General features: G+C 42.3%; 1 protein-coding gene across 20 annotated transcripts in view; it reads right to left on the reverse strand.

The window, feature by feature from the left end:
* Positions 1 to 122: 122 nt before the first annotated feature.
* Positions 123 to 14499, reverse strand: part of tnika (TRAF2 and NCK interacting kinase a) — a 112753-nt gene continuing 98376 nt past the window's right edge. For 10 of the 20 annotated variants that reach the window (XM_050061065.1, XM_050061062.1, XM_050061059.1 and 7 more), the window contains 10 exons: positions 13792 to 13891; positions 13488 to 13658; positions 13241 to 13384; positions 12837 to 12971; positions 10595 to 10695; positions 10215 to 10364; positions 9372 to 9389; positions 6941 to 7100; positions 6155 to 6294; positions 123 to 3998 (listed from right to left, as the gene is read on the reverse strand). In XM_050061065.1, the coding sequence (XP_049917022.1) occupies positions 3915 to 3998; positions 6155 to 6294; positions 6941 to 7100; positions 9372 to 9389; positions 10215 to 10364; positions 10595 to 10695; positions 12837 to 12971; positions 13241 to 13384; positions 13488 to 13658; positions 13792 to 13891 (1203 nt within the window). In that variant the 3' untranslated portion in view covers positions 123 to 3914. The remainder of the gene's footprint in view (positions 3999 to 6154; positions 6295 to 6940; positions 7101 to 9371; positions 9390 to 10214; positions 10365 to 10594; positions 10696 to 12836; positions 12972 to 13240; positions 13385 to 13487; positions 13659 to 13791; positions 13892 to 14499) is intronic. The other 10 variants (XM_050061072.1, XM_050061071.1, XM_050061068.1 and 7 more) reach the window with 1 other exon arrangement.

The raw sequence follows: 14499 nt of genomic DNA on the forward strand, positions 1-14499 counted from the left end.
TGAGGGACGGACAAAGTCTGAGGGTCGCAGCTGATAGAAACGTCCATGCTTGCAAAAAAAAAAGTACAGCCTTTCTCACAAACACATCCATAAAAAAAGACCTCACAACTCCAGCACCGTCATAATGCTCTAGTTTCATTTATTTCTCTCTTACAGCATCTCTTTTACAAAACAAATAAATCCCAAAACAGGACATTAGTAATGCTCTTTCAAAATAAAGAAAAACAAGAAAATGAACAGAATAAAGAATACAGTGGTTTCGTCTTTGAAAGGAGAGTCCTCAGTGTAATGACCGTCAGCCTTTTCCGATGGGAAGAGTGGATTCTGTGATGGACAAACGTAGCAATAATGCCCCAGTCACACTTGCTCGTTGACCATACACACAGATGCATGCGTGCACACACACGTTGGGAAGACAGTGGTTTTCTTCAGCTCGGCTCTTTATTGCTAAGACGTTAGCTTGCTCTCCCTAACAGAGACCGGTGAACCTGACGTACAGCTGGCTACTGTGTGGATGTGTAAAAAGTCTTTGAAAATATAACTGAATCTTTTTAGAAAATAAGTTAACAGAGAAGAACTTGATTGGAATGATCATTACATCATTGGGGAATGAGTCTGTTTTTTGTGCTACCTTACGTTTATTAACCATAGGCTAGACTCTGTGGGGCCCCAGGCATAGAAATGTATCAAGGTCATTCGGTAGCTAGGTGGGGCCCCAGTTCGGGTTTTCTGGGGGGAAAGCAGCAGTGCACTGTATAGTGCCTTTATTGGAGGTTTAAGAGGGTTTATAGTGCCAATATGAACGGCCACTGGGGGCCCCTTTTCCCACATTCTCCTAACAGTGCGCCCCTGACCATAGGCCAACATGGCCGCCCAAACCGACGGTATATTCACCAGAAAAAAGACTAATGTGCATTACAGTGCTCTCCAATGTGGATGAGTATGCATGAACTAGTCCACCCTCAAACAGTGTTATAAATTTAATACAGTATGTATTAATGATTGAACTGTGTTTAGAAAGAACTGGTTTTTATCATATTCAGTTACTCCTTTCAAAGAATAAATCTTAAAGTGTAACTTTGGTACTTTTCAACCTGGACCCAAGTGACTGATGGGAACAATTTCTGAGATTGGTTCAGTATGAAACCACTCACGGCACTTAAACTACTTCTTTTTGCCACTGACAGGCTCAGATTGTTATTCCAAGTGTCTGACAACGTATAGAAAGGATTCCTAAATAGATGGACCCTTTTGTTGAGAGTAACATCCTTTTTGTGTAACCAGAAACAGTGTCAAAATCACTATCGGTAAACTCACCAGACTGCATTTAAAAAACGATCGATTTTAGCATGTGTAGATCCAGCATATTTTAACATCTAACTGGGTGAATTAAAGGTTTATTTCAACCAAACCAGAGTTGGTGCTTGTTGGAACAGTGGAAAGAGGTTTGCTTCTTTTGCCTCTGAATGAAGTGTGTTTTACAATGATAGAACTTGCGTCTTTTTAAATGGAGTCTGGTTTGATGATACCAGTGTTTCTGGTTAAACAAAAATGATCTTACTCTCTTTCAAAAGATTTTTTGGGGGCTTTTATGCCTTTATTGGACAGGGCAGATTGTGTATGGGGGGGGGGGGGGGGATCGTGCCTGTGGCCACTGCGGGTAGGGCATTGCCTTTGTATATGGGACACCAGCTCTACCCATTGAGCTACTGGGCACCCCAAGGATCTTATTCTTCAACAAAAAAGATCTCTCTCTGTAGGGATACTTTCCATAATGGTGTCATACCCTTACAATAAAAATTTGAGCCTCTTAGTGGCAAAAACAAGAATTTTTAGTGGATGTTAATTGACAGTGCACGATTGCCCCTTCACATTACATTGCAAGCTGTTTCGCTACTGGCGGCTGAAGCCCTCTCGCTCAATACTGGACAAATTCCAAAACAGCTGTCTCCATTAGTCACTTAGACACAAAAATACGGAAAAAGGGGTCCAGATTGAAAAATACAGAACTTACCCTTTAAATTTGTTAATGTACATCTCTGTTAGAAGAGATAAGAATCAGCAATGTGTTAAAGTTAAGACAGTAACACACACAAAAAAACCTCCAGTGTAAATTAAGCATATAGGCAATAAAATTATCATTTATATTGTGAGCGACAACTTTTGGGCCTCCATTCTTGTTTTGCTTACATCATGCTAGGCACTGTGCAAACAGTTAAGAGCCAAAAATCAGACGAACCAATCAGGGAGGAGCATGATTCAAAAGGAACACCACAGCTTTCGTCAGTGAGTGCTTTCACATGCGCACAGTATTCGGGATCGCGGCTCGTATGCTGTTGAGGTTGTAGTCAGGATGAGCCCCTTTAAATTCCCCTACAGCAGCATGGCTGTATTTATGGCGAGCCAAAATACTACTGCGTTAAAAGGAAACAGAAAAACACTCCAAAAGAAAATCAACCACTAATATTGCCTATCTTTAAATGCTCGGCGTTCAGACACACCAACTCATAAACTTCAGACTAAGATATTATCATAAACCTGCATGTAAACACACTCAATGTTGCTTTGATCGCATCCGGGTGAAAGTTCACGCATAAAGACTGAATTATTTGACTGTTTTTTTCACCCATTGATTTCAGCGTCCCACTTTGATTCAACCTTGATTTGAACGGGACTCAACATCAAGTCACACACACACATATGCACACACTCACGCACACACCGACATACGCTCCTGATTTCAGAGACACAGATGTGCTGTACATTTCATCACGCTTCAAAGACTGACTGACTCAGTCACAGAAAAAGAAAAGAAGAGAACTAAAAAGAATGAACAGAATGATGCTCTCATTGTTCATTTAATATTACAGTATATCTGATGCAGCACCTTCAGAGTTTAAAGAGTGAAAACAGGGAGATGAGAGTGATGTTGATGATGATGATGATGGTGGTGGTGGGGGGTGACAGGAGGAAGGAAAGAGAAGGAAAAAGGATGGACCAGTGATTTCATTTTAAAGGGACGCAGACATCATCTTTGCATACTGTGACAACCCGTTCATGACAGCAAATTGTCTCGCCTCCATCTCTATCAGCGAGACGCGATCGAACACTAAATCACAATTCAGTTTGCTCAGGGCCTGAAAAGATGACGAGAGGAGGAAGTGGAGGAAGAGGAGGAGGGGACAGAGGAGAAAGAAAATCAATCAGGCTGTCTGCTTTCACTGCCGACACCCAGAGTAGATTTGTCATCCTGCAGCTGCCCCCACTGCACTGTCATATTCACAAGTATATATTTGAATTTATATTAAATCTCATTCATCTATCCCTCCGACCTCTGAGGTGTTAAGTTCGCCGGGAATGAGCCCACACATGGCAGATAGGAAGTGAGGAAAATGGAGGACATGGGTGTCAAAGGATTGAGAAAGTGATGACTAGATCTACGGGGAAGGAGGGACGGAGCAGAGGATTAAGGAGTGGGGACAAGAGAGATAGAAGGAGGCGGGTGTAAAGTGTATTTCTACAGCTGTCGAACACTTGAATGCACTGGTCCATTTGGAGAGAATTCACAGACAGAGCGGGAAAAGAGTTACAGAGACAGAGGAAGAGAATATTTGGAAAGTCAGTGGCACCAGTTTGCCAGTCAGTTGAGTAACGATGGCTTCTGCATGACCCGAAATAATCTAGGGTAACATGTCTCTTCATTTAGAACAGGTCTTTGTTGTTTTTCTCTACGATAACTTTTTTTTTTTTGTTTTTTTTTTGTTTCTACGCGGTTTTAGTCTCTCCAGTGTTAAAAGAGTTCACTTATGGCCTCTCGGTCGATCTGGTTCATTTGTGAGATGTGCCGTGGGCAAAGGTGGGTCGCCGGGCAGGCCAGTGGGAGAGTGAGGCAGAGTGGACAGTGGGAGGCGCCATCACCAGTTCATCATGGAGCTTCTGTTAAGGGTCATGAAGAAAACTTGGCTGCTACCTCCCGAACGCACCGATGCGAAGAATACCTACAGAGAGACACAGAGAATATTACCAACTGGAATCATAATTCCTGTTTGTGTTATTTATAATCAAACAAGGCTAGTTCAGGCATCTCAATCTATAAGTGCACTGTAGCATTTCAGTAAAATCTCTTTTTGCATTTAAAGGGACAGTTCACCCTCAAATCAAAAGTACGTACATTTTTTTTCTTACCTGTAGTGCTATCTATCAGTCTAGATTATTCTGGTGTGAGTTGCCAAGTGTTGGAGATATCGGCCGTAGAGATATCTGCCTTCTCTCCACTATAATGGAACTAGATGGCACTCGGCTTGTGGCGCTCACCGTGCAAAATGAAGCTTGCATCTGCTGCTAGCTCACCGAGCACCACTGAGCTAGCTAACGTTACAGCTCAGTCAAGGAGAACACCATTAATGTTTACATCTCATGCTGTCACACGCACAAGCCTCTCATCTTTGAGTAGATGCTTAATCTGTGCAGTGAAACAGTTGTCGGCTAACAGCTAACATAATGGAAACAGATGACACTCGGTTTGTGGTGCTCAAAGTGACAAAAAAGAAAAACTCAACATCAGTGTGTCTTTTCAAAAATCATGACACAGCTTTTCAAGATAATCCACAGACCTTGTTGTGAGCAGTTTCATGTTGGAACTATTTTCTTTCTACTACATTTTACCCATTGACCGTATTACAGGGCAGAAGGAAGCGTGCATCTACTGCTAACTGACATAGCATCACTGAGCTAGCTAACGTTACAGCTCAGCTGAGGAGGCAGTCATTAAGTTTAAGTTTATTTACTTTATTAATCCCCCTGAGGAGAAATTCAACGTTTTCACTCTTGCTTGTCAATTACACACAGGTCCGAAAGACACACACATGCACAAATAGGACCTATACATGCACAAAGTGGAGAGATGTCAGAGTGAGGGGGCTGCCCTTGGTGAGGCGCCCCGAGCGGTTGGGGGGTTCGGTGCCTTGCTCACCTCGGCAGTGCCCAGGAGGTGAACTGGCCCCTCTCCAGCCACCAGTTCACGCTCCATATTTTGGTCCGGACGGGGACTTGAACAGGCGACCCTTCGGTTCCCAACCCAAGTCCCTATGGACTGAGCTACTGCTGTTTACTGTTTACATCTTGCACTGTCACAAGCTTCTCTTCCATGAGTAGATGCACGCTTCCTTCTGTGCAGTGATTCTGCTGGCGGATGTGGTATGGTAGAATGAAAATAGTTCCTACATGAAACTGCTCAGCAGAAGAGGATGCCGTGAGTGTTAGACATAATGACCTCATTGTGAGCAGTTTCATGTAGGAACTCTTTTCTTTCTACGATACTACACCAATCAACTGTATCACCACACAGAAGGAAGTGTGCATCTACTCATGGACAAGGCTCGTGACAGTGCCAGATGTAAACATTAACAGCATCCTCCTCAGCTGAGCTGCAACATTAGCTAGCTCAGTGGTGCTAGGTGAGCTAGCAGTAGATGCACGCTTCCTTCTGCCCGGTGACACAGTTGGCGGGTGTAGTTCGGTACAAAGAAAATAGTTCCCACAACAAGGTCTGTTGATTATCTTGAGTAACCGGGTCATGATTTCTGGAAAGAGACATTGCTGTTGAGTTTTTTTTATATGTATTTTTTTTCGGCACTTTGAGCTCCACAAACTGAGTGCCATCTAGTTCTGTTATATTCGAGAGAAGGCAGACATCTCTCGAACACTCGGCAACTCACACCAAAATAATCTAGATTGGTAAATAGTACTATAGGTAAGAGGGAAAATATGTATTTTGATTTTAGGGTGAACTGTCCCTTTAAATTCAAGTCTTTGGGTACACGTCTGCTTAAATTTGAATGGACAAAGTTGTATCTGACAAACTGGACATATCTGCTATGTTATCTGAACTTGAAAATGTCACCTGATGTGGAGCAGTGTGAGATCTATGCAAATAATACCAAACTCTACAATCAGTGTTTTAACAACTTGCGTCAATGCATGTGTGTTTTTCAATATTTCATCACACAAAAGTGCTGCAATCACAACCACTCTAAAGACAGAGTACAAATCAAGACCAGTGAAGTATGTGTCTAAATATTCAGTGATTGTGCTGCTACTATTTCCAAGGAGCAAATAAAAATAGAAAATCAAAGAGTGTGTTTTTCTGTCTCACCTTGTCGTTCCGCTCACACAGGAATTTGAGTCTCTGGGCTCTCTTGTGCATAAAGACTCCATCCAGATGACCTGTCTCCACAGAGCGGATCTCTATGGCTTTCTCACCCCAGCCCATAATCTGATTAGAGTGGATATAGGCTTTAAAAGAGAAAACACAACACACCATTAGAACAAACATTGGGATTCACTGACACTAGCCTGAACAGTGGCAGTTTTGAAAGTGTAATACCACTGACTGTCACATGAGGGCAGTAAAGTACAGGCAACCAAGTGGTATTTTCTGTTCAAACAACACATGCAACAAACATTTCTTTGTTCGACTTTTGATCTCTTGGTCTTTCTTCCCTGTGTCTTACCTCCTGACTTTCCCCTTTTACATTTACTATTGATTTTCTGTATCTATTTTCCATTCTTCTCAAACTTTTACCCTCGCTCCCCCCTCTGGAAGCCTTCCCGTGAAGGCTGATGTTATAAACTGATCTCTGAATGCAATTAAACCTCAAATGAACCCACATAAGCTCATTTCTCAGAGAGTATTTTTGATCCACATCGCAACACACACACACACACACACACACACACACACACACACAGGCACTGAAATGGGTTCTAGCATACATCACTGTAGTCATTCCAACCTCTTAACTTAAAGTTCGGTTATCTTTAATCGAGAACTTTGAACTGAGAGCTCCTCTGTGATGTTTTAATGACTCCAGTGTTGATAAAAAATAAATTAAAATCAGCTAAACACACATAAGTATGTGTGTGTGGGGGTGGGACGTACCAACGGAGGTAGGCATCTCTCCCCACTGTAGCACCACGTCCTTGGTGATTCGCCCGTAGGTGTTGACGTAGACGCCCTCATCCTCGTAACAGAGCAGCATCTCCATTCCATCCGTCTTCGGCAGCACCACAATGGCATGGGGCGTCACCTGGCTCTGGATCTATCGCAGATACACACACACGCAAACATTTCAGAGGCTTTAATTAAAAGCTGTCAAATTTAATCATAATCTACAGTAGATTAAAATATTACAGAGGGTTCATCACTGGCATTTAATGCAACAGAATTTGGCCGGTTCTTTGGCAGATTTTTGGATCGGCCAGCGTGCTGTAATCCTCTAAAGAGCAAGTTTGCCGACATTGACAAGGCTGCCAAATACCAGGCCTCAAAAGGTTCAGACTTTGGCGTGTTGTCTGAGAAGCCTTGTTCTGTGGAATCATCTAACGGACAAACTATGGCACTTTTATTTGACCTTAATTAACAGGAGCAACATCAGAAGAGTTGGGGGTCAGTAACACACACAGACAGAGCTTGAGTCTTAGCACGTTACCCAAAGTGTAGCCCAGAGAGCGACCGCATTATTTGTGCCAGCAGGCTCTCGTGAGGTGTGACTCTGAGCTACACTTCAGGAGCACAACAACGGATTGTATCAGTAAAATGAATGAGTGATAAGGTGATGAAGGAACTCATCTTAGCCCACGAGAAACTGCATCTACTGTACTCAAGAGATGGAGCGCATATTGACCACATTAAGGAATCATACTGTGGTGGTGTTGGTGAGAGTCAGGTGCAGTTTTTGGAATATTGTCACCAATCTGACAGCAATGTTCTTCCAATTTAAATTAAGGTAATACTATTTTTTAGGCTTTAAAGGGGAGCCACCTAAATTAAAAATTCCGATATGTTATTCCAGTGGTCTAGGATAGTTCAATCAATGTTTGTGAACATTAGCTACTCTCTCACAAACCCAGAAACAGAAGAAGGAAGTTTCAAACTTGTGGTGTCCTAGTGTATAAAGTCTGAGGCTGCTCCATAGACAGTGTTAGGGACCTGACTTCGTGGACCCACAGGATGTTTGTCTTCTTTTTTTGTCCCCAAATGAGCTTTATATTATTGTTGCGTTCTCAGTTCTGAAACAGAAAATGTCCCCATATCCTCCTGAGACCCTGTGTCCTCATATGGGACATCACATTTTGGGATTACGTGACCTTTTACTCCATTCTATTTAACTTAGACCTGTTGCCCTCATTCATGGACACTTTTTTGTGCCACCTAGTGGTAGTAAGAGCACAGTACAGTGATCTATGAAACTAGATGGCAGCCATCTCTGCTAAGTCAGTCTGCAACCGATCCTGACACCAAAGTGGACAAGGTCCAAAACCTGATCATATTTTATGGTTGTATCATGTTTATTTATGATTAATATGACTGACTAATTTTAACACTACTACTAACAGTAGCAAGCTAGAGCACTGCTAATTAGGAAGTACTAATTTAAGGACATTGGGATTGTCTCGTTTAAGAACACTGGGACTTAAATATCGTTGACACTGTTTAGTTTTTTTATACTTATCAGGTCCTACTGATCCAAAATAGCTGAAAGAAATAAAAAATGCATACCAAACCAAAGTTCGGGTCTCAAGAGGATATACTCAGAACATTCTCCTGGCTGCTCATCTTTAACATCTGTCCCAATTCATTGTCTATGGAGCAGCTCCAGACTTCATACCCTACGACAGGGGTGTCAAACATACAGCCCATGGGCCAAAACCGGCCCACCAGAGGGTCCGATCCAGCCCACTGGATGACTTTGCACACCTAATATTGATGCACTTGTGACGTCTAAAATGTGTCAGGTTTCAGGAGCAGGTTAAAAAGTGAGGATCCCCCCCTTTTCCTTTGTCCCCTTGACTAGAATGCAGCTCTCCGAAAAACAATGAATCCTGATTGTCGCCATATTTAAAGACATTAAACACTATTCAAAATACCGTCTAAGAAACTACCAAAACTTTAGATTTGTAAATGGTTAGTTAGGCAGGGGATGACTTCACGGGGGTCATCACAAACTTGAGTTTTAGCACTCTACCTTTTAGATTTGGGAGAGACTTTTGAACTGTCTTAGACCATTGGAACATGTTTGAATTCTGAAAATGGGTGCAGTTCCCCTTTAATTCTGCCATTTGTGTGTTATGGCTCCAGCATGACCAAACAACTTGCTGCTAGTCGCATAAATCTTTTCATAACCTCATGATGTCTCCTGTGGGTAATATGAGTTTATTCATGCAACCTGCGTCTAGCAAGAGTGTCCATTAATCTCTACTCTAATGACCGGTACTGCACACAGACACATGTAGTACTTCTGTGCATCCACTATGGGGTTTATACTACAGATCTATTGGTCTAGTCTAAAGGGTGGATGGCAGGATGTCACCTTCATCTGTTTGGCACACTGGAAGAGAAGTTGGCAGGGAGGGAGGGAGAGAGAGAGAGGAAGCATGGATTAAGGCAAAAATAATAATAAAAATAATAATAAGTCTTGCCGTGCACTCACTGTAAAGCATGGACTCAAGTGACCGCGAGCTACCATCGCGTGTCCTCACATCTGTATTCACTGGTTTATATTTACTGAAATATTGCCACTAAATCAAGAGTTTGGCTGGACTGTGTTTGAACTTGATTTGGGTAAGAGCATGCGATTAGTGAAGCCACAGCGGAACAAACTAATCTGCATGCAAGTACCAAAAACTGATTTGCATTCACGCACATGGCCAACTACTGATGGTGCACCTAGCTTCCAGACTAGACTTAACTGACTGCATGCTGCCATGGGACACAACAGGTATGCTAAGAGAATATGCTGACCTCTTGACAACAATCTCTTTGGATGACCTTTGTTGTCGCAGCTAATACTTCAATAACGTCAGTAATTTGAGCTACATTCCAGACAGTCTGAGCCAAACGCACCATATTTAGCAAACTAAAAAAAGTATCTGATAAAAGAGGTAAAGCAGCCATCAATCTTTTATTTGCGTGACAGTAAATCAATCAAAGAGGTAATTTGTCATCGTAATCGTAGTGGCTAATCCCGGCGAGACAGCACGTGAGTCACCGCTGACCTTGGTGCAGACAGCGATCAGCAGGTAATACAGTAGACACTGAGGAACTGGGTGTGTCGTCCTTCATCCACACTCATTAGATCAAGAGACAGACGTGTTTATTGAAGATTTACAAAAGATTAACACTCAGATAAACATGAGAAAAGCCCTGCACTTACATGCGAGGGGATGTAGATGTCGTAAGGGTTGCCTGAGTCCACGTCGATGACATGGAAGCCCACGCTGGAGCCGTAGATGACCTTTAGCCTCTGACCTTCCTCCACTGTCAGGTCGACCAGCTGGGGACGGTGCTGCAGCTCAGTGAATGACTAAAAGAGCAGGATGGAGAAACAGACAGGAGGAGGAGAGGAAAATAAGTGGGGCAGGAAGTGAAGGACAAAAAAAGGTGTTCAGTGATAGAGGATGATGAAACAGGAAACAGTGAGGAGCGTGGAGTCACAAAGACAAAGTCAGAGAGATACATAAATACAATATATTAATTCTGCATCTATTCATGTGCATAGTGTGTATGTTTGTGTGCATGTACGTGCTTCCGTACCTTAAAGGCCATGAACTTGTGGTAGGGTTTGGGAGCCCAGGCATAGATTTCCACAGAGTTCTTCAGAGCAATCACCAGGAACTTAATCCTCTCGTATTTTACTGGAAACAGGACAAAGATAAGCCTTTAACAACCTGACCCTGCATACAAAATGAACTGGTGTTTTCCACATTTATCGATACATATTGATTCTGAATATTCGAAAGAGTTTCAAAACTCATTTTCTGCAGTTTCGATTCACTGGTATCAGCTGCACTTTCTTACTGTCTCTTACTGTTAATCTTTACTAGAGTTATTCTCTTGTTTTCTGCTGCTAAAGAGAAGAAAAGCTGTTGTTGTCATGTTATAGCCTCCAAAAATGTATCTTGTAATTAAAAAATTCAAAGTGAAAGTTCACCCAAAAATCTAAATTCACTCAATACCTACTTGCCCCTGTGCTGATGTGAGGATGGGTGAAGATCTCCAGTTCACACTCCTGCAGTTTCAGCAGAAAACCACATCCAGTACAATTGAAATGAATTGTGACCAGTTTTATAGTGTAAAAAAACCCTACAAAATGTCTCCATACTGCTCATGTGGTGTAATCCAAGTGTCTGTGAGCCACGACATTCAAATTTGCCCCGAAAACACACCATTTACTAACCTGGAAATCCAGATGCCCCGCCCCTAGCAAATTCGAATTTGCTCTGCACAGAGATCTGGCCCTGACGAGCAGAGCCCGTTGAATCGCCATCGGACCAATCAGATCAGTCTATCTGACAGAGGCGGGCTCTGGGCGGGCGTAACATAATGACGACAGCGCTGCGCTGTAGGAGTCGAAAAGTAAACACCCAAGATGGCAGCTGCCGAAGGACCGCGTCCATTCAATTTAGCTTTGGAAGAATCGCTAAGCCAACTACACTTATCTTTTTCCTTGAGAGAGGAACAGAAGACTGCCCTAGAAGTTTTTGACGTTTTGCCGACGGGATACGACAAAAGCATAATATATCAGTTAGCCCCACTGTTCGGCAAACAAATGAGGCTTAGTGCAATGAATACGTCACCTTGTTTTTTGCTCTGATTGGCCATCGTGCTATCCAATTGCGTGCGGCGGCATTTGAAATGCCTCAGTTACTGCTGCCCCTTGGGTAGGAAGGGTGTATCGGTGAGCGCCAGACTCAAAATCTTTCTAGATTTGAGTCTGGATTTCCAAGCTAACCATTTACGCCATGTTTTAAGCCTAAAGTTAGCTAAAGTTGACATTTAGGTTAAAAACATGGTGTAAATGGCGTTATTTCATGTCAAATTTGAATGTTGCGGCTTACAGACACTTTAATTACACTACACAAGCACATTTTAACTACATTTTAAAAATGGTCTCCATTCACTTCAATTGTACTGGGTTTGGCTGCAATGCTGTTTTCCATTGCAACTCTGGGAGTGTTTTGTGAATTGCACATCTTTATCCATCCTCATCCTCAGCACAGGGGTGACTAGATATCGAGTGAATTTTCAATTTTGGGTGAACTATCACTTTAACTTGTGTACCCTCACTGTTGTTTTTTTCCCCGTAGTATGAAAAATGGTATCGAATATTGATATTTTTCAAGGTTTTATTTCAAAGTGACAACACAATAACGCACATTCGATTTTATTTTTTAAGTAGTTATAAGGTGATCCATCTATCATCTATTATTTCTAATAATTAGGACCCTGAATGTCATGAACCCTCGTCCTCGTCCCTACCCTACTGGTTTAAATCTCCTGCATTTGGTGTGAAGAAAAACATGAAGGGCCCCTGGGTAAGTATTACCACAACGCGTTTCTAGTTTAATAAAAATGAGAAGAATAAAAGTCCATATTTTGGGCTGTATAGGAACTTCCCTCAACAGCATTAAGCAATTTTTGGACACCAAACCTGGTAGCAAAAGTAAAATGCAGTTTACTAATTAAAAACTGTTTCCAAGGTCACTTTATTCTGAAGTTATACAGCCTATTGTGTTTTATTTCACTAGATTTCTTTTGCTTCTTTGTGTCGATACTGTAGCTGCATAGTACATGTCACCTGAATATAAAACATTACTTATTCTCTTTTCTTGTTTCAATCTCCCCAGCTGGTTAAAGACTTAAGAAAACAACCTGCCAGACAAAATCCTGCCGATCTAACTCCATAAAGAACGTTTCAGCTCAGGCATAAACATCAGCCTGTGCACATGTAGTCTGAATAAATGTATTCATTCATAACATGCACACAGATCCTTACCAACTTTATAATGCACACAGCCCTCCAGGTCCCCGACTGTAATCCAGCCCTGCTTCTTCTCTACTTCCGGGTCGTTGTGTAATATTCTGTTCCTGAGCCAAGACAAGTAGTAGACACGCAACTTGTTCTTTTTCCCTGAGAGGGAAGGGACAAAGACAGAAAGAGAAATGAGATCAAATTCACAGGAATTGAGTCCTAAAAACAAAAATATATAATAGAAACCTATTTGGCTGTAAACAGCACACAATGGCAGATTAGCCTGGATTACTTAGATTGGTACTTTGAGAGGAAAAGAAGAAGCACAAGTTGTTGGAGCACTACCAACTGTTAACCAAATGTGTGACACGCAACAGTACACATTTCGAATAAAACTAATACTATCAATGTGTTGGTGTTCAACCTACCAGATATGGTGACGAGCACATTGAGCCCCTCCAGCACATCCATCTGCAGGAAGCGTCGTCTGGTGATCAGGTTATAGACTTTTCCCTGTCCACTTCGGTCAAGCAGCATGAGCCCGTTCTCTGTCCCCACCAGCAGGTTCACACCTAAACACACATGCATACACAAGAGTCAGAGACACACAAAGATACACAAAAGACAGGTGGAGGTATTCAGGACAGACAGGAAGATGAAGGATGTTCCTCCTACCCCAGAGAGCGGCACACAGGATCTCGGAGTTGAAGCGTTTCTTGTATTTGCGGATCTCTGGCGTGTCGCTGTGGGGCCTGATGTTGGTCGGGTTGACGTTGACCACAGAGATCTTTCTGGCTTCGTTTAGTCTGGCCTGCTCCTGCCTCAGCAGCTCATTGGCAAACATGGCTGGGATACAACAGGAGAAAAGAAAAGAAACAGAGAAAGATTTGATTAAATTGATTTTTCAACAGCTGTGCAGGCAAAAAAAAAAAGCTGGGTGACAATAAAGAGGTTGAATATTTAAAATGTTTTTGTTTACCTGCTGCTGAGTTCTCATCGTCGTTTTCACTTGGGGAGGTTTGATAGACACGTGGATCAACAAATGGGGTGAAGGACGCTTTGGATCCGCCCAGGCCAAACTGTAAGACAGAAAACAGTGAGTGATTAATTAACAGCAGCCTACATTAACACGTTACTGTCTCTTGTTTTGACAAATACACAATATAATATGTAATTAGGTATGTAAAAAAAGGGCTTAAAGGAGCAGTGTGTAGGATTTAGTGGCTTTTAGCGGTGAGAACTGCAGATTGTGACCGACTGAAACTTCTCCCACGTGCCAAGCAAACTCCCGGTTAGGATTCATTCATTGTTTGTTGTTCAGGGAGTTTTTACCCCGTGAATTATCTGCAGAGGTCTCTTCCTCTCCAAAACAAATGGACTGACAGGACGCTAGCCAAATGCCTGCTAATGAGTAGCCACCTTTTTTCTCTGATAACTTAAGATCCAGACGTTTTGGAAGTTTTTACGGGGAGCCAAATTATCCACAGAGGTCTCATCTTCTCCAGACCTGGTCATTTAAACTGTTAAAAACCCTGAATAAAGCGGTTTCACATTTTAAAAAATTGTGTTTTCCTGACGCTGCCTATTTTGGAGGGATTTCTGACGCAAAAACGTGAAAACCTGCAAAGGCAAATGGCCCTATGTAGAGCCAGTGTTTGATTTGTCCGTCCTGGGCTACTGTAGAAAC

This window comes from Epinephelus moara, chromosome 14 (genome assembly GCF_006386435.1).
Source record: "Epinephelus moara isolate mb chromosome 14, YSFRI_EMoa_1.0, whole genome shotgun sequence".
Lineage (NCBI taxonomy): Eukaryota > Metazoa > Chordata > Actinopteri > Perciformes > Serranidae > Epinephelus > Epinephelus moara.